Raw genomic sequence first — 17,222 nt, 5'->3', positions numbered from 1 at the left:
GGTGGCCTAGAACCTCCCAGAACTCAGAGAACTGGACCAACCTCAAAAAGCAACAGTCCTTTAAGAGGAAGGGCCCAGGATTCAATTTCAATTCTTTAGATTTTATTTTAAAAAAAAAAGTAAAGTGCATTTTTATTTAAAAAAAATATATATAAAACCCACATAAACTCACGGTCCCTGTGCTGGGCAGTTATCAGTGGTGCACGGGCTTAGTTGTCCCTTAAGAGTGGAGGTTGCAAGGTGTAGGGATGAACTGGGGGCTGGGTTTGAAGGCCAGGGCAGGTATGGAAGAAAGGGACACAGGTTTGTAAGCTGGAGGAAGGCAGGCAGCAGTCTCTTCCTAGAATTCCGAGGGATGATGTTCATTGTCATAGACTCTCTTCTGGGCTGGTGCTGCCCTGTCTCTCTAATGTGGCCGCAGCCTGATACAGGCTGGGAAAGTCCAGGAGGAGGTGGGCCTGAGCCCAGGGCCTTGGGAGGGCTGCGGGGCCAGCGTGGCCCTCTGGTCCCTGAGGTGACAGGATGATGGCTGCAAGGACTTGGCCAGCTGGGGAGGCTGGACCACTTGGAGCCCAAGCTGGCCCCTGTCTCTGCAGCGAGCAGGGGCAGCCCGTGACAGTAGGGGAAGGCGGAAGAGGCCAGTGGGTACGCCATTTCCGGCTCGTCTCACACAGCCACTTTGGGTGCGTCCTTCCAACCTGGGAGCTGGGAGCTGGGAGCCGGGCGCTGGGCTGGCCACAGGTGTGGCGTCATCCTGTCTCTCTTTTCCTGTTTCACATTTTCGACTGTTTTTAAACAAAGGGCTCAGTTCACTTAAGGAGCATCTATCTGCTCACTTGGGCAGGCCCCCATCTTCAGCCAGGATCCACAGGGACATGGCCATCTCGGGTGGAGGGTCGGGGGGGCCTTGCTACTTGGCAGCCGGCTCTGTCGCTCCCGAGGGGTGGACATCGCGGCTTCTTCCACAAGGAGGAGCAGAAGTCCAGCCGACCAGCTCTTAGCACTCGGGGCCCCCAGAGGGAGGCCGCCTTCGGAAGTCTGCTCTCACACTACTGAGTCCCGGATCACAGAGCCCAGGCGGACCCGGGGCCGGGGGCACACCGGAGACACCTCCACGAAGCTGTCCTGGACGCTCAGTGGCCTCTTCTCTGACTCCGTGAAGATGCGGGTCCCCAGGGAGCTGTCCAACAGGGCCTGGTAGCCTTGGTCGAGCGGGGTGTTAGGTGGGCTCATGCCATTGAGTGGCCGGGTCTCAGGCGGCAGCACCACTGGGCGGGTCTTGGGGTGCACGCTGGCACACTCCCCCTGCTTCAGGAAGACCTTCATGCCACCGCGATGCCGGTAGAGGAAGAATAAGATGAGGAGCACCATGGCGAACACGAAGAGCGCACACATCACCAGGAACTCCGTCCAGTAGGACTTGTCCGTGCCCCAGCTGGCCTTGCTGCCTGCGCTCACCCGAGACGTGTTGATGATGACGGGCACACTGCCGCTCCGGCCCGCACCGCCGGTCACCTCATCCACCACCTTCGGGCAGTAGCTGGCCTCCAGCTGCTTGATGCCTCCCTCCAGTGACCAGCACTGGAACAGCCCCAGCTCCTGCTGGCTGCCCACCAGCAGCAGGTCCCCGGTGGCCAGCACGCGGCAGGAGGCCGAGGCGTTGATGGGGGCCCCATTGTGCAGCCAGAGCCGGGTCGCCAGGTTGGACAGGAGGGGGCAGGCCAAGGTGTTCACCGTGTGGGGCTGGAAATGAACCTGCTCACAGGGCTTCTCACCTGCAGGCAGAAGAGGCACAGTCCCCGGTCAAGGGCAGGCTGGCATCTACGCTCGCCCCAGGCTCACTCACCCACCTCCCTCCAGACTGTGCACCTCGTTGCTATAACGGCAGCTTGGGGACTTTGGGGACTGTGGGTCTCACTTGCCAGGACCCTGCTTCCAGGGCCAGAGGGATGAGTAAGTGAGGAAAGGTATTTACACCCATCAGTGGCTGTAGGAGCCTGCCAGGCAGACTTGGCCCCTGCCTTTCCTCCATCTTTTGGTGGGGCACCTTACCTCTTGGTACAGACGCCCGGGCCTTGGAAGGGCCACAGAGGTTCATGGCATTGCCCCCCTCGATGTCCTGGATCCACGGCCTGGGGACCAAAGAGTATGGGATGGGCCAGGAAACCCCACCAGCCTGCATCTGCCCCCCTCCTCCTCCGTGCAGTACACACTGTCACAGAGCCCTGCAGACGTGGGCCTGGGGAAGGGCTCAGGGGCCACCAGGACCAAGGCAGGCGGCCTCCCTTCGAGATTCCCCGGCCCACAGGTTCTGCAGACAGACCTGGCATCTCCTCTGTCTACACAGTATTTACTTCATATAAAAGCTGCTGTGATACTTCCTTAATCACAAAAGCAGAGTGAGCCCCTAGAGAACGTCTGGAAGGACAGCCAAATCTGTATGTATTAACATGTATCTGTCTCTTTTGCAAAGCACAGGCACTGACTTGATTTTGGAAAACACAGAACTCAACCAAGCACAAAGGCTAAAAACATTACAAAAATCACAATCAGAGGCTTCCCTGGTGGTCCAGTGGCTAAGAGTCCAAGCTCCCAATGCAGGGAGCCCAGGTTCCATGCCTGGTCAGGGTATTAGATCCCACATGCTACAACTAAGACTCGGAATAACCAAATAAATACCTAAGTATTAAAAACAAAATAAAACTTTATGGAGTGAAAATATAATTTAAAAAAACACAATTACCCAGTCAACAATAATGATGGCATTTTTTGGAGTGTTCTTTCAGGTATACATATGTGTACACACACACACGTGATGTTTTAAAATATAAAACTGGAAACAGGTATGCACTTGAGTGAAGTACAGACACTACAAATAGGACAGATCCAACTTTTACTTAAAATGTATGTATTTGGGGCTTCCCTCATGGTCCAGTGGTTAAGACCCTGAGCTTCCAATGCAGGGGGCCTGGGCTTGATCCCCAGTCTGGAAACTAGATACCACATGTCACAGCAAAGATCAAAGACCAACTGCAGCCAAATAATTTTTTGTTGTTGTTAAAAAACTAAAGCTTTTTTTTAACTTAAAAAAATGTTTTTCTTTTTTTTCTTTTTTTTTTGATGTTCAGAAGGTTTTATTAAAGAAAACAAAGTTAATTATTGAGGTGAGACTCATCATTCTTTTTCCTAAACATAATGTAAATGACCTTGATTATACAGGCATTACTCATATCAATTTCCTTCAAGCTTTACAAATCCATCTGTATCATACAGTTTTTACAAAATGCTTTTATTCTTCTTAGCCTTGCTCATATTTATATCATAGTCTAATCCTCTAACTGGTAGTTCTTACATCTGATATTCAGCTCCAATTAATTTCCCAACATACAAATTTTCAATATTTTTAACTTATTTTCTAAATCATCTTAATGTTTATAATCATCTTCATATGCTTTGGCCTAATCTATTCTATGGTCATTCCTTTAATTTATAATCTACTGCCCATTTTAATGTCTTTTCTTTATATCCTTTCTATCCAAATGGTTTTTTGCAAAAGAAATAATTTCATTCTATCTTTTACACCTAAAGAACTCTCGGTGGCTTCAATCGACAATCCAGCATTTTATGTAAGGTAACAAATAACTTCAATTTGAAATATATAACCCATTATGTACATAATATCACTATTTATATACCTCTGTCATTTTTACATAACAATTAACTGTATCATTTTACAATAAAAATTTCTAATTGAAAAAAATTTCCATAAGGCCAGAAAAAGACGAAAATATTAACTCCCACTTAGCAAACATATATTTGGAAGGGGCTTACTTTACTTATTTTACTTACTACATTCTTTTTTTGCTGCTCTTTGATAAAATTTAAGTTCTGAAAATAGTGGGCCATTTTCTTGATATTCAACTTTTATTACATGTCTTGCATCTTTATCTGGTTTATTTGTGGGGAAAGCTAAATATATCAAACCAAATCCTCCAGAGCCAATCAGCTTGCCCAGCACCCATTGTTTTCCTTCCATGTCATCCAGGACTGTGCCTTCCGGAAGTGGAATAGGAAGCTTGTATTTTTCTTTTCTTCTTGGTGGCATCACTTCGCAGAAGCAGGGAACCCGCCCGGGCCCGGGGTCTCACTCCGACGGCAGCTTCTTCCAGGCGTGGGGCACCGCGCGGGCGGGACAGGCGGGACGCGGAAGTGCGGGGTCTCGCCGCGACTCCCGGCACCGGGGGACGAGGGGAGGCTTGCCAGGAGCTCGGCGTGCCCAGCGCCTCACTTGGGCCTTGCGAGGCCGGGCGGGGCGGCGGGCCTCCAATCCCGCCTGTTTTTCTTTATATTACACATATATGGAAAAATCTGGGAGGATATACATTAAATCTAAGTCTCTCTAGGTTGTAAAATTTGGGTAGTTTCTATTTTGCTTGTGCTTATCTCTATTGTCTAAGTTTTCTTAGACAAAATCAGTTATTTTGCAAACAATTTTTAATCGGTCTGTTTTTGGCCACGCCGCTTTCAGGATCTTAGTTTCCTAATCAGGGAACAAACCCTCGTCCCCTGCAGTGGAAGAGCAGAGTTCTAACCACTGGACCACCAGGGAAGTCCCTTAATGGGTCTGTTAATGGACTGTTACGGAGCCCTTATTTTCTGTTATTTAACTACATTCACGTGTCAATTCAGTCTCCAGCAAATCTTTTCACAGCTATAACATTTCATACCAACTACCAAATCCTGTCCCTGCTTTAGAGATGGGTAAGGCAAACATAATTTACTGTCTGAACTACAACTCTTTTGAGAGTCAGGAAAGGAGCTGATTAATAATTACACCCAGAGCTTCCCTCAGTGGTGAAGAATCCACCTGCCGATGCAGGAGGTAACAGCTTCAATCCCTGGTCCAGGAACATCTCACCTGCTGCGAAGCAACCCGTGCTCTACAGCCCGAGAGCTGCAACTACTGAAGCTCACACTCTAGAGCCTGCGGTCCCCAGCAAGAGAAGCCACTGCAAGGAGAAGCCTGTGCACTGCAATGAGAGTAGCCCCCACTCACCACAACTAGAGCAAAGGCTACATAGCAACAAAGACCCAGCACAGTCAAAACTAAATAAATAACATTATTAAAAAAAAAATGATGTCCAGACGGCAGACACAAATGAGGCTGTGTGGTGATTCCATAGAGGGTCTAAAGCAGAGGCACTTAGAGGCAGGTGCGCCAGGAGGGACAAGGGGAATGGGCCTGAACGAGCTCTCACCTGGAGGCCACCTCCGGCTGGTAGAGGGTGATGGATGCACACCTCGAGCCGTTCCAAGCGCAGTATGGGTCCCGGGCCAGGAGGCAGTCCCCGCAGCTCTGGTACAGGCTGCAGTTGGCCACAGGCACCTTGACTACGCTCGAGTGTGAGGCAGCGTACAGCAGTCCCTGCAAGAGACACGTAGCATGGGAGGCAGGCCCCGGCTCCAGCGCCCCACAAAGCCACCTCCTGGGAGCCGCTTCTCACGCACCTGGCCCGCCCCCCGCCACATTCCGACAGCTCATGCCCGGAGCCTAGATCTTTCCACCCGGCTGGGGCGGGAGGGCGGGGCACCCCAAGCCCACTGCCCGGACTCCCCACTCTGCTCACCCTGTCGGCGTCCAGGAGCAGGTGCTGCACGGGCTGTCCTGCCGGGAAGACCTGGAGCTCTTCAATGATGTGCATCGTGGTACCCACGCTCACTGCCTTGTGCACCCAGCCGTCACCTGCAATAGGGACACTGCTCAGGCCCTGTGAGGAGCCTGCCGCCCATGCTCCCTCGACCCCCAGCCAGCCTGCTGTGGGCACTCACCAGTGCCCAGGAAGAGGACGTCGTAGGTGCGATTCAGGGTAGGCACACGGTGGACGGTCACGCGCTGGTAGTGGGCCTGGGGCTGCAGCAGCAGCATTCGGCTGCGGACCTGTCCGTCCATCAGGAAGTGGTCCTTGAGGAAGTTCAGCACGCGGTCCGGGAGCTGCAGCGACGAGTTGATCTTCCTCTCCCGGGCACTATTGGTGATGCACTGAAGGAGAAGGCGTTGGCTTGAGATGGGCGGCATTGGGGTGGCCAGCAGGATGGGTGTTCTACAGATCCCGCCAGGACTGCCAAGCCCTGCCTCCCCAGTGGACAGCAGGGATTCCCCCACCCTCAGAAGCCAGGCCACAGCATGGCTCTCCAGTTCTGTGGAGCCAACACGCTTATCTGCAGGTCCAGGGATGTGGGGCCATGGGCCCTGGCTGCCAGGGTTTCCCCCTCTCTGCCCACCAACCACCCCTCCTTCCTGCCCATCCTTCCCCCACCCCCTCCCCTGGGCATGACCGCACTTCCTGCTCCTATGGCATCCTTTCAGCAGGAAGTGAGAGAGTTCCTTTCCCAAGAAACCCTGGCTGAGCAAGGTGTCCTAGTGTAGGGGCCACAAGGGTGCCTGCAGCTAGTCTGCCATATTGCCAGAGGCTTCCTGGGTTTCCCTGGTAGCTCAGCTGGTAAAGAATCCACCTGCAATGCAGGAGACCCCAGTTCGAGTCCTTGGGTCGGGAAGATCCCCTGGAAGAGGGCATGGCAACCCACTCTAGTATTCTTGCCTGGAGAATCCCCATGGACAGAGGAGTCTGCCAGGCTACAGTCCATGGGGTCGCAAAGAGTCGGACACGACTGAGCGACAGCACAAGGGTTCCTGATTCTCTCTGCCCAGGGGCATTCTCTGTAGCAGCTCCAGGAATTAACATCCCAGAGTGACCCTCAATCACTGAGGCCCAGCAGTTGGTAACAAACACCCCAGTGGGACAACACTGAGATGTACTCCATGTAGCCTCCCAGGGCCCCCGGGGACTCACCTCCAGGCGCCCACAGCACTCCGACCCCCACTTTCTTGGCTCCACCCCTCCCTCCACAATCCTGTCCCCTCTTTGCTGCTTCTGGGGAGTAGCTCCCCTAGAAACTGCCAGCACCCACATCCTTGTCTCAAGGTCTGCTTGGTGAGGACCATTTGCCCACAGCCAGCCACTCAACAACGAGGAGCTCACGGTGGGGTGGGAGAGAGGCTCGCGGCAGGCGGCGCTCTGATGGGACAGCCCTGTCCAGCCCATCCTGACGGCCACGGTCACGTCGAACTTGGAAAGACAAGCAGCCCTGGGTTCTGCCCCCACTTTCGAGATGAGACAACAGACTTAGAGAAAGCAATCAAGCCCAGCGTGGGGTGTGGACCCGCCCTCCCAGCATGCTGCCCTGGGGCCGGGAGCAGCACTCACCGCGCCCGGCCTGGGCGAGGGTACTGGGTGGGTCACTGTGTACCACTGCTGCGTCTCGCGGTTCACCTCCTTGAAGAAGCCGTTGAAGGTCGACTGCACGTCCTTCATGGTGAAGACACAGACGGCAGAGCCCTCCGTGGTCCCCCCGTTCCTACCGAGGAAGTTGGCTGAATGAGCCCCAGGAGCCTTGGGTTCCCAGTGAGGCCAGCCACTCACCCCTCACCCGGCCCGCTCCCAGCTAGGTCCCGGGGGGCGCACCACTGGGATGTGAAGACCCCGTAGAAGAGGGTGTCCGGCCAGTCCTCGGGGCGGGGCGTCAGCGTGAACACGTCCTGTAGCACGTTGAACGGGAAGCCGTCGTCAGGCCGCAGGCACACCAGCTGGGCCTTCAGGAAGGACGTCCAGCGCTGCTGCAGGACGCGCCCGCCCCCCTCGTCACCCTGCGTGAGGCAGAGAGAGGCTGGGCTCGGGGACGGCTCCTCGCTTCCCCTCCCCAGCAGTGGCTGAGACAGACACCAGGAAGGGCCTGACAGACACATCACCAGGCCTGAGCTCATCTCAAATAAAGAAGACAGGGCACTTCCCTGGTGGTCCAGTGGTTAAGACGCTATGCTTCCAGTGCAGGGGACGCTGGTTCAATCCCTGATCAGGGAACTAAGATCCCACATGTTGCATCCCACAGCCAATACATGTGTGTGTGTATATATACGTAGAGAGAAAGAGCGCCTCTGGCTAAATCTAAATTTCACATAAACAATAAATTAAAAAAAAAAAAAAAGACTTGAAGTGGCAGCCTTCAGTTCCCCCTTGCCAGAAGGCTGGCTAGGTAAATGACAGTGCTTCCCTAATTGCAAGGAGCCAGAAAAAAGGACGAAGTGAAGTCTGTCTACAAACATGAAAAGATCTCACGATTTACTGCTGAGCAGAAAGGGAGGCTAAAGAGTTGCATTACAGTATCTCTTTGTTTGCACATGGTTTTACATAATACGAATATGTACGTCTTTACACATGTGCAAAAGAATAAAGATTAGCAAGGAACATTCTAAATTGTTAACAGCGGTCACTTCTTGTGGAAGGATGAAGAGATTTTAACACCGACAGTCACCATCTAGTGGCTGCTCAGCACATTTCTAAGCACCCTACATGCTGAACAGAGGAGGGAACTGAAACAGATTTCTCAGCAAGGAAATTGCCCAAGATCACACGACCTGCAGGGTTTGAACCCAGGCAGCTGGGCTCCAGCATCGACACTCTTAATCACCATACCAAGTTGCCTCTTTATTTTGTGATTTTTGTGTGTACTTTGCTATGTCTTCACATTTTTTTTTAAATAAGAAAAAAACAGACATTTTAACTTAAGAGAAGACTTCTCTGGTGGTCCAGTGGTTATGAATCCACCAACCAATGTAGGGGACACGGATTCGATCCCTGGTCCAGGAAGATCCCACATGTCTCAGGGCAACTAAGCCCGTGCACCACAACTACTCAGCTCCAAGTACAGCCTGGGCTCCGCAACAAGAAGCCCGTGCACCACAACCAGAGAAAAGGTTCCCGCTCACTGCAACTAGAGAAGAGCCTGGAAGCAATGAAGACGTAGCTCAGCCAAAAATTCAAGAAAAAAAGAGAACTGGCAGTAGCCAAGCTGTTCCTTCTGGAGGACAGGAGAAGGCCGCAGACATGGAGCCTCTGGGGTGGCCCAGCTCCCTCACCTTGCAGATACGGGCGATGCGGGACACCACGGTGTTCTCAAAGAATTCCAACTCCTGGCCAGTCTCGCTGAAGAAGAAGTAGATCTTGTCATCGTCCCCTTCTGGGCTGCCCAGGCTCTCAGGAATGTGGGCTGAGGCCATAAACGCTGGGTCTGTGGGGGGGAGCCAGTGGGGAGCACCATCAGCCCAAAGATCCCAGACAGGGGAAGACTCTGCTCTCTGGCCCTGCTGGGGGTACAGGGCCCCCTCCCTGGGGCCTGGGGACTGCCCCCTGGGCGGGCGGCGGGAGGATTTCACCTCGCAGCCAGTTGAGGGAGCTCTCGCTCTTGATGGGGCGGAGGCTTTGGCTCCTGGAGATGGTCGGGTCATTCCCCAGGAAGCTGCTGGCTGTTGCCGTGTACAGTTCACCATCTGCCAAGAGAACATTTCCCATGGGAATGCGCCCTGGGCACAGCCCCTTCCCGCTCAGGGCCCGCAGTGACCTGAGCGTGGCCCTTCTTGCTTGAAGAGGACAGAGGAGAGAATAAGAACTAAGAAGAGCCGAACTGAAAGCCGCCTGGGGTCGCCGCACCCCTGGGAACCAGCATGGCACCAACCACCCAGGCCCCTCTGATGCCCTGCCCCCCACTCACCGACCACCAGGGCCGTGGACTTGAAATTGGGGTCAAAAGGACAACGGCCCTTGCCATCTTCCAGGAGGATGTTCCCCCGCTTGTCCTGTGCGAGCGTGAAGTTCTCCACGTCCTGCAGGGGAGCAGAGCGGGAAGGTCAGGGCCACACCAGAGAGTGAGCGAGCCTGGCCGAAGAGCAGGGAGGTGTTTAGAGTGAGGGCAGTGGCCTGAGGGCCTCTTCCCCATCCTGGCCCCGGGCCATAGTCCCCACAGCGCCTTGCTGTGACCGCTCATGGTGGCTGTCCCACGGGGCAGAGAACAGGCTCAGAAAGGTGACGTGAGCCGGGAAAGGGCAATGATGTAGTTCAAACCCAGGAACGTCTGACTCGGAACCTGGCTGCTCTGACCCACGCCCTGAAAATACTCTCCAAGAAGTCATGCAAAGAACTCTCCAAGAAGTCATGCAAAGGGCAGAAACGCAAGGGTGTGCGTGTGATGAGGAGTGTGGATGAGGTGGGCTGGCGGGGACTGAGCGAGAGCTGGAGGAAGTGAGAGAGAGTTGGAGGAAGTGAGAGGGTGTGATCGCGTGTCAGCCAGGATCTTTGTGCCCAGGGAATCCTATGAGTCCGTCCTCCTCTCCCCGCCCCCTGCAGGGAGCCCCGCCCATCAGGGCTGGGGCAGGGTCCCGGGGGCTCTCCTCCCAGAAGCCTCCCACCAGGGCCCTTGGGTCTGACCACCAGCGGTCAGCGCTGCAGACCAGTTCCCTGGGGCAGAAAGAGGGCTACTTCCTGGGCCAGCCGGGGGCCGGCCCGGGGTGCAGAGGGGCACTCACAATGTAGGTGCACGCGGGGCTGAAGGCCTCCGTGCCGCAGGCAATCAGGTGGCTGCTGTTGAGAGGCAGGAGGATCTTGATGTAGTTTTGACAGTCCCGCTGGAGGGAGGAGGAGGCGGTCAGGCACAGACAGGCCACCAGGGGGCGCCTCTGAGCACCCCCCCAAACCAGACCCAAGGCGCAGCGCCTCCTGGAGCAGAGGATCACAGAGCGTGTGTGTGTGTGTTTGTGTGCGTGTGTGTGTGCGCGCGTGTGCATGTGTAGGAGGGGACCCTGGGGCTCAGTTAGCTCTGTGACTGGGAAACTTCACTTCAGTCTGGGGTGAAGGCACAGAACACCTCCCTTTTGAGCTGTCTTAACCCCACCTGGTGAGGAAGTTGAGCCCAGAACAGGAGGAACACACAGCCCTGAACCCTGGACTCCAGACTCGCGGATTGCCTCTGAGAGGGTGTCCTAACAGGCATCTCCTGAGATTCTGACTGTTCCCCCAAAACTCCCTCCTCCAGGGTCTCCCCACTTTCACAGACGCCAACTCCATCTTCTCAGGCCCCAAACCTCACAGCATCCTTGACTCCCCTCTTATACCAGCCCCACCCTGGTTCTTCCATCAGGAAATCCTGGTGGCTCCATCTTCAGATACGTCCGGGATCTGACCGAGACTTCTTGCTCCCTTTGTTGGTCCACCCCTGGTCTGGGCTACCATCCCCTCTCGCCCCTCACTGGTCTCCCTCTATCCTTGCCTCCAGGAGTCTGCTCCCCACCACGGTGGTTAGAGCGACTTCCTGAAAACCCACACTAGACCACGTCACTGCGCTGCTCAGCCTGTCAGCGGTTCCTCAAATACCTCCCTCAGAGTGACATTCACAGTCTTGGTTCTTTACGTCAAACCCCTCACCCCTCCTTCTAATCTTGGCTTAAATGTCTCTTTCTAAAGGAAGTGTAACCTGACCACCCTTAAAACAAGACTGATTTCTTCCTTTTCACAATGATATAATAATCAGGAGATCAAACCAGTCAATCCTAAAGGAAATCAACCCTGAAAATTCATTGAAAGGACTGATGCTGAAGCTCCAATACTTTGGTTACCTGATGTGAAGAGCCAATTCACTGGAAAAGACCCTGATGCTAGGAAAGACTGAGGGCAAGAGGAGAAGGGGTCGACAGAGGCTGAGATGGTTGGATGTTATCACTGTCTTCAAAGGACATGAATTTGAGTAAACTCAGGGAGATAGTGATGGACAGAGAAACCTGGCGTGCAGCAGTTCATAGGGTCGCAAAGAGTCGGACACAACTTTGTGATTCAACAACGATAATAACCAGTGTCTCAAAGCACCCAGGCACAGAGTAAGTACTTAACACATTTCTGTTGAATAAAAGAAATCAAAAGCAGTCAGGACTTGAACCTGTGTTTTACAAAAAAATTTGGGGGGCGTGGGGTCATGCCACTGGCTGATGGGATTTTAGTTGCCCGACCAGGGATTAGGAGTCCTAACCACTGGACCCCATGAAATTCCCTGAACTTGTGTCTTGACCCCAAGACTGGTGTCTTTTGCCTTCACCTTAGCTGCCCCCTGCTGTACTCAGGACCAGGAGGCCTCTGGGAATGGTGGGGAGTCTTCCCAAAGAACTCCGGGCTAACTGGTCCCCACTCATTGGTCTGGCCAAAACCAAGCTGAGATATGTCAGGCCTGCCACATCAAACACTATCCTCAAAGGGACAGACTCCACCCCCACCCAATCACTGCTCCTGCTGGAAGCTGACGTCTGTTTGGCCCTCATTGTATGTATTAGCTCACGGAATCCTCGTGGTGAGTCCAGCGAGACAGGTATCCTTACCCCCGTTTTACTAAGGCTCAGAGAGGCAAATCCATTTGTCCGAGGTCACAGAAATAATAAGTACGGGGTCGAGACACAAACCCAGGTCTGGCCATCTCAGAAGCCCATGTCCTTTCCACCACAGCTGGCAGCACCTGCTCCCGCCTCCGGCCTCCATCCCGGACCCAGACCTACCGCCCCCAGCCCTCCTTCAGCCCAGGTCACCCCCAGGCGCTGGCTCACCTCTGGGTCCTTGCCCTTGAAGCCGCACTGCTGCTTTCTCTCTGCGTCGGCCGGCCACAGCAGCTGGGGAGCCAGAGAGGGAAGGTCAGGGTGCACCTGGGAACAGACGCTCCGCTGCTCGACTCTCTGCCCCTCCCCATTTGCATTATCCTGGGACCCAGAAGTTCCACCCCCCACCCACCCACCGGCACCCTCTACCCAGCCTACCCCTGAGCATCATCTGACCTCCTGGTACTCCCCGCCTGGCAGGAAGCTGACGCTGCTGTTGAGTGCCAAGAGGGCCTCTCGAGCACCCACGTACACAGTCCTGCCATCCTTGCTCAGCAGGAGGGCTGTGTAGTTGAAGATGTTTTCAGCTTCAAATTTGAGGAATGGCCGCTTTTCAGAGCCTGGAGAGAGGATGATGGACATTACCTGGGGGCCACTCCTCCCAGGAGAACGCTCTTACACCAACCTCTAGAACAGACTGATGCTGTTGAAGGTAGATCAGCAAGGCAGTGGGTGCATGGGGCCGAGGACCGGCAGTCAGATTTAAGAGGAGCAGCACTCCCAGATTCTCAAACATTATGTATGAAACAAACGCACAATGATGAATGTCAAAGAACATTAGTTATAGCACCATTCATGTTAATGAAAGACTGAAATCACCCCAAATCCAACCACAAGGGGGCTGGGTGAAAATAAATCTCAACACTTTCTATGTCAGAATACCATGCAGCTGGTAAAACGCTGCTATATTAGCAACTTCGGACAAACAAGCAAAGTTATCCAAGAAAGGCGTGGTCAAAATATTGAGTGAGCTGAAATAAAAAGTGATGGATTTTGAGCATCTAACAGAATGCAAGAAACCAAAGTCTCTTTAACATTCTCCTTTGAGTGGCATTAGATGCAAAGAAAAGGACTTGTAAGCACAGCCCACTCCCGTGGGCAGCAGGGAACACGACTGATTCACAGAGGAACGCTGACACGGGGCGCCAGCCTTCAGTTCTCAGCACTGCTTCGTGTCACTCATGGGCGATTTATGGTTATTAAACAGAATGTAAATGCTAATAACCCTGACCTCAGAAACTTGAATCTACCTCAGACAAGCACTATGATGCTGGGGGGGGGGGCGGGGGGGTGGTGAAAGGAAGTCAAGGAAAATGCAGTCTCCGTATCTTCCTCTGAGAGGAAAGGCCTCTGAGAATAAGGGCCACGAGAGACTGGTTTGTAGAACAAGAACTTGAGGCTTGAGTATATTACTTAAATTTTAAATTGCAAAGGTAACCAAATACAGAGGCAGACAATGTTTGGAGGAAGTGGGGAAGGGTGATGGAAGTGATGGAAACCTTTACTTTTCTTAGGGGCAAGTCAGTAAATCCAATAAACCAGGAAATCGTGGAGTAAACATTTTATTTAAGTGGAGGGAACCACTCTGTAACAAGAAGTCTAAATGATTAAAATTGCCCCTTTTACCCAGGCCTGCAGCTGGGGAAGACTGAGGCAATTACTGCTTTTCACAATAAGTCTTTCTATGCTTAAAAAAAAACAAACAAAAAAACTATGTGCATGTATGTATCATGTAAATTTCAAGTATCTTTCATTGTTGTAGAATATGTAATAACAAGGAAAGATACTAGTTATCTACCATTAAATGAAAATGAAAAAACACTATGCATAGTTAGATTCGAATTTTTTGTGGGAAAAACATAAACATAGAAAAAGTCAAGAAGGATGAATCACAAAATACTGAAAAGTGGTATCCTGGTAGAATTCTTGGTAATCTTTTTCCCTTTGCACTTGTTATCTTTTTTTTGATTCTACAAGTTACATTTGTGCAATGCTAAAGAAATAAATTAGAAGGAAAGGAAGAAGATATACACACACATCTATCCACCAGGGTACCGCCTGTGCTCTCAGTGACTAATGGATTTGGAGGGAAATTATTTTAAAAATTCTAGGCAGCTGATAAGAAGAGAAAAACAAGCAAAAAGCAACCACCGTGCCCAACCCCAAGCATCTCGTAACTGACCAGTGGACTGCAATCACGCTAACAGTTTCATGAAGCTGAGGAAGCAAAAAAAAAACAAATGCACCATGCCAACAAAGCAGTTGTGAAGACAGCTTCATGTGTGTTTACAGGGTGAACATTTTTACATACCCCCAGCCTGGCTCCACAAAGGGCAAGGAAACACGAAGAAAAGAAGGTAGTGAAATATAAATGCTAAAAATCAGGAGTGGAGGGGGAAAAAATCTGAAGCAAGCATCTAAACCAGAAAGGAAGGACGGGTTCACATCAACAGGTCATAAAGTCCTCAGGCAGCTACCGGACATGGGCTGTGCATTTAGTGTTGAGCCTCCCAGTGGCCAAAGAGAAAAGGAAAATCAGTTTACCTTGTCCCCACTGTTCAAGAGGAAGAACACATACCAGCCTTTTTGGGGAGAGCCAGGCTTTTTACCTGGCTGTTCATGCTGAAGGACTCCCCAGAACATAAAATGGGAAATCCCTTTAGCGAATAGGAATGATGGAGTTCCCAAGGCTGTTGTTCGTCACAAGGTCTCCTGATGCGGTAAGGCAGTATTACAAGGTGCCAGTGTGGGAGTCTACGAGGGAATCTGCAGCTAGGAGGCCTGTCAGTCTAGAACCAGAGCGGAAACACGGGCTGCGCTGGCGACTCCCAGGGCAAAGTCCTGCCCACTGCCCAGAGCATGAACTCTGCTGCAGGAACCACGCAGGGCAGCTGTGGTCTGGAGAAGTGAAGGCCTCTCTGAACTCTTATGTTCAGACTGGAGCCACACTGGATTCCAAGTCTTTTGCTTCAAATTCCCAACTCCTCACCACTTCCTCTTAGCACTCTACACATTGAAGGGGGACTTCTCTGGTAGTCCAGTGGTTAAGACTTCGAGTTCCCAATGCAGGGGGTGCAGGTTCGATCCCTGGTCAGGGAACTAAGATTCCACATGCTGCTTGGCGCAGTGCGCGCGTGCGCGCGCGCACACACACACACACACACACACACACACACGAAGGATACGCTGGTAGGCCCAACGAAAGTTTCCAGCACTAACCCCCTACTTTTCCCAACCGTAAAGCCCAACACATAATTGAGGCCCAATTATGTTGCTTGTACTTTGAGCTGATGAGCTGGTCAGCCTTTTGGAACAAACAGCCTGGTCATTTTGCATTCTGCTCTGGGAAGAACCATCCCCCTCCCTCCCCAACCAAGAGACCCCTCTGCCTGGCCACCACAGATGCTGCCAGGAAAGTGTTGGGTCAACATGTTGTACTTATTAAGTCCCTGGGTACCCAAGATGGTCCTGTGAGATAGAAACTGCTGCTATCCCCAGGTTACAAATGGAGGAAATTGAAGCTCAGGATCAGTAAGCAATTTACACAAAGCCCCACAGCAAGAGTCTGTCATACAGAGTGAAGAAAAGAGAAAAATATAACATACTAACACATACATGTGGAGTCTAGAAAAAAATGGTACAGATGTACCTATTTGTAGGGCTGGAATAGAGAGGCAAACAAGTGTGTTGACAGGGGGTAGGGTGGTGGGATAGATGGGGAAACAATGGAAACAGTGACAGACTATTTTCTTGGATTCCAAAATCACTGCAGATGGTGACTGCAGCCATGAAATTAAAAGATGCTTACTCCTTGGAAGAAAAGCTATGACCAACCTAGACAACATATTAAAAAGCAGAGACATTACTGTGCCAACAAAGGTCCATCTAGTCAAGGCTATGGTTTTTCCAGTAGTCATGTATGAATGTGAGAGTTGGACTATAAAGAAAGCTGAGTGCTGAAGAATTCACGCTTTTGAACTGTGGTGTTTGAGACGACTCTTGAAAGTTCCTTGGACTGCAAGATCAAACCAGTCAATCCTAAAGGAGATCAGTTATGAATATTCACTGGAAGGGCTGAAGCTGAAGCTCCAATACTCTGGCCACCTAATGCAAAGAACTGACTCATTGGAAAAGACCCTGATGCTGGGAAAGACTGAAGGCAGAAGACAAGGGGGCGACAGAGGATGAGACGGTTGGATGGCATCACCAACATGAGTTTGAGCACGCTCCGGGAGTTGGTGATGGACAGAGAAGTCTGGCGTGCTGCAGTCCAAGAGGTGGCAAAGAGTCGGACACAACTGAGCTGAAATGCCTGAACTGAGGGTGGTAGGATGACTTGGGAGACTGGGACTGACATGTATCCACTGCTGGGTATAAAACAGATAGCTAGTGGGAAGCTGCTGTTCCCAACACAAGGAGCCCAGCTCGGGGCTCAGTGACGACTTAGACGGGTGGGACTTGAGGCAGGCGGGAGGTCCAAGAGGGAAGCGGATGTGTATACACATAGCTGATCGACTTTGTTGTACAGCAGAAACTAACAACACTGTAAAGCAACTATACGCCAATTAAAAAAAAAAAACCACACCAGAAGTGTAATGGAAGGCCAACTCAGGAGGTCTCCTCCCTGGACTCCTGGTCTACAAACTGCAGCAAAACTACCTGGAAGACCTAAACTCTGGATCCACGAGGTGACCCTGAAGACTCTGAAGATGCTGGCCCATGATGGGGCCTGAGAACGCGCAAGTTTTTGAGCTCCCAGGGGATTTTGAAGTAGGAGGCTCATGGAACACACTTTGAGAAGAACCATGTTTGTAGGGCAAGGTAGATGCCATCTCACCGAACTGGAGTTTTCTCATAATGCGGAAAATGAAAAGAAAACTCACAGCGGGTTCACAAGGAGTCAGTGAGACCAGAGCAA

General features: G+C 52.0%; 1 protein-coding gene across 6 annotated transcripts in view; it reads right to left on the bottom strand.

The window, feature by feature from the left end:
- Positions 1–90: 90 nt before the first annotated feature.
- The window catches only part of SEMA4B (semaphorin 4B), a 43,031-nt gene continuing 25,899 nt past the window's right edge, over positions 91–17,222 (bottom strand). For 4 of the 6 annotated variants that reach the window (XM_065905949.1, XM_065905952.1, XM_065905951.1 and 1 more), the window contains 13 exons: positions 12,701–12,864; positions 12,476–12,538; positions 10,418–10,516; positions 9,607–9,718; positions 9,272–9,385; positions 8,975–9,126; positions 7,524–7,705; positions 7,266–7,416; positions 5,830–6,040; positions 5,628–5,743; positions 5,259–5,425; positions 2,053–2,132; positions 91–1,775 (listed from right to left, as the gene is read on the bottom strand). In XM_065905949.1, the coding sequence (XP_065762021.1) occupies positions 1,045–1,775; positions 2,053–2,132; positions 5,259–5,425; positions 5,628–5,743; positions 5,830–6,040; positions 7,266–7,416; positions 7,524–7,705; positions 8,975–9,126; positions 9,272–9,385; positions 9,607–9,718; positions 10,418–10,516; positions 12,476–12,538; positions 12,701–12,864 (2,342 nt within the window). In that variant the 3' untranslated portion in view covers positions 91–1,044. Of the gene's footprint in view, positions 1,776–2,052; positions 2,133–3,849; positions 5,031–5,258; positions 5,426–5,627; positions 5,744–5,829; positions 6,041–7,265; positions 7,417–7,523; positions 7,706–8,974; positions 9,127–9,271; positions 9,386–9,606; positions 9,719–10,417; positions 10,517–12,475; positions 12,539–12,700; positions 12,865–17,222 lie in introns of those variants that run through there. The other 2 variants (XM_065905950.1, XM_065905954.1) reach the window with 2 other exon arrangements.

This window comes from Muntiacus reevesi, chromosome 15 (genome assembly GCF_963930625.1).
Source record: "Muntiacus reevesi chromosome 15, mMunRee1.1, whole genome shotgun sequence".
NCBI classification, from domain to species: Eukaryota; Metazoa; Chordata; class Mammalia; order Artiodactyla; family Cervidae; genus Muntiacus; species Muntiacus reevesi.
The sequence above is the reverse complement of the archived record's forward strand: the minus strand, read 5'-3'. Positions and strand labels throughout refer to the sequence as shown.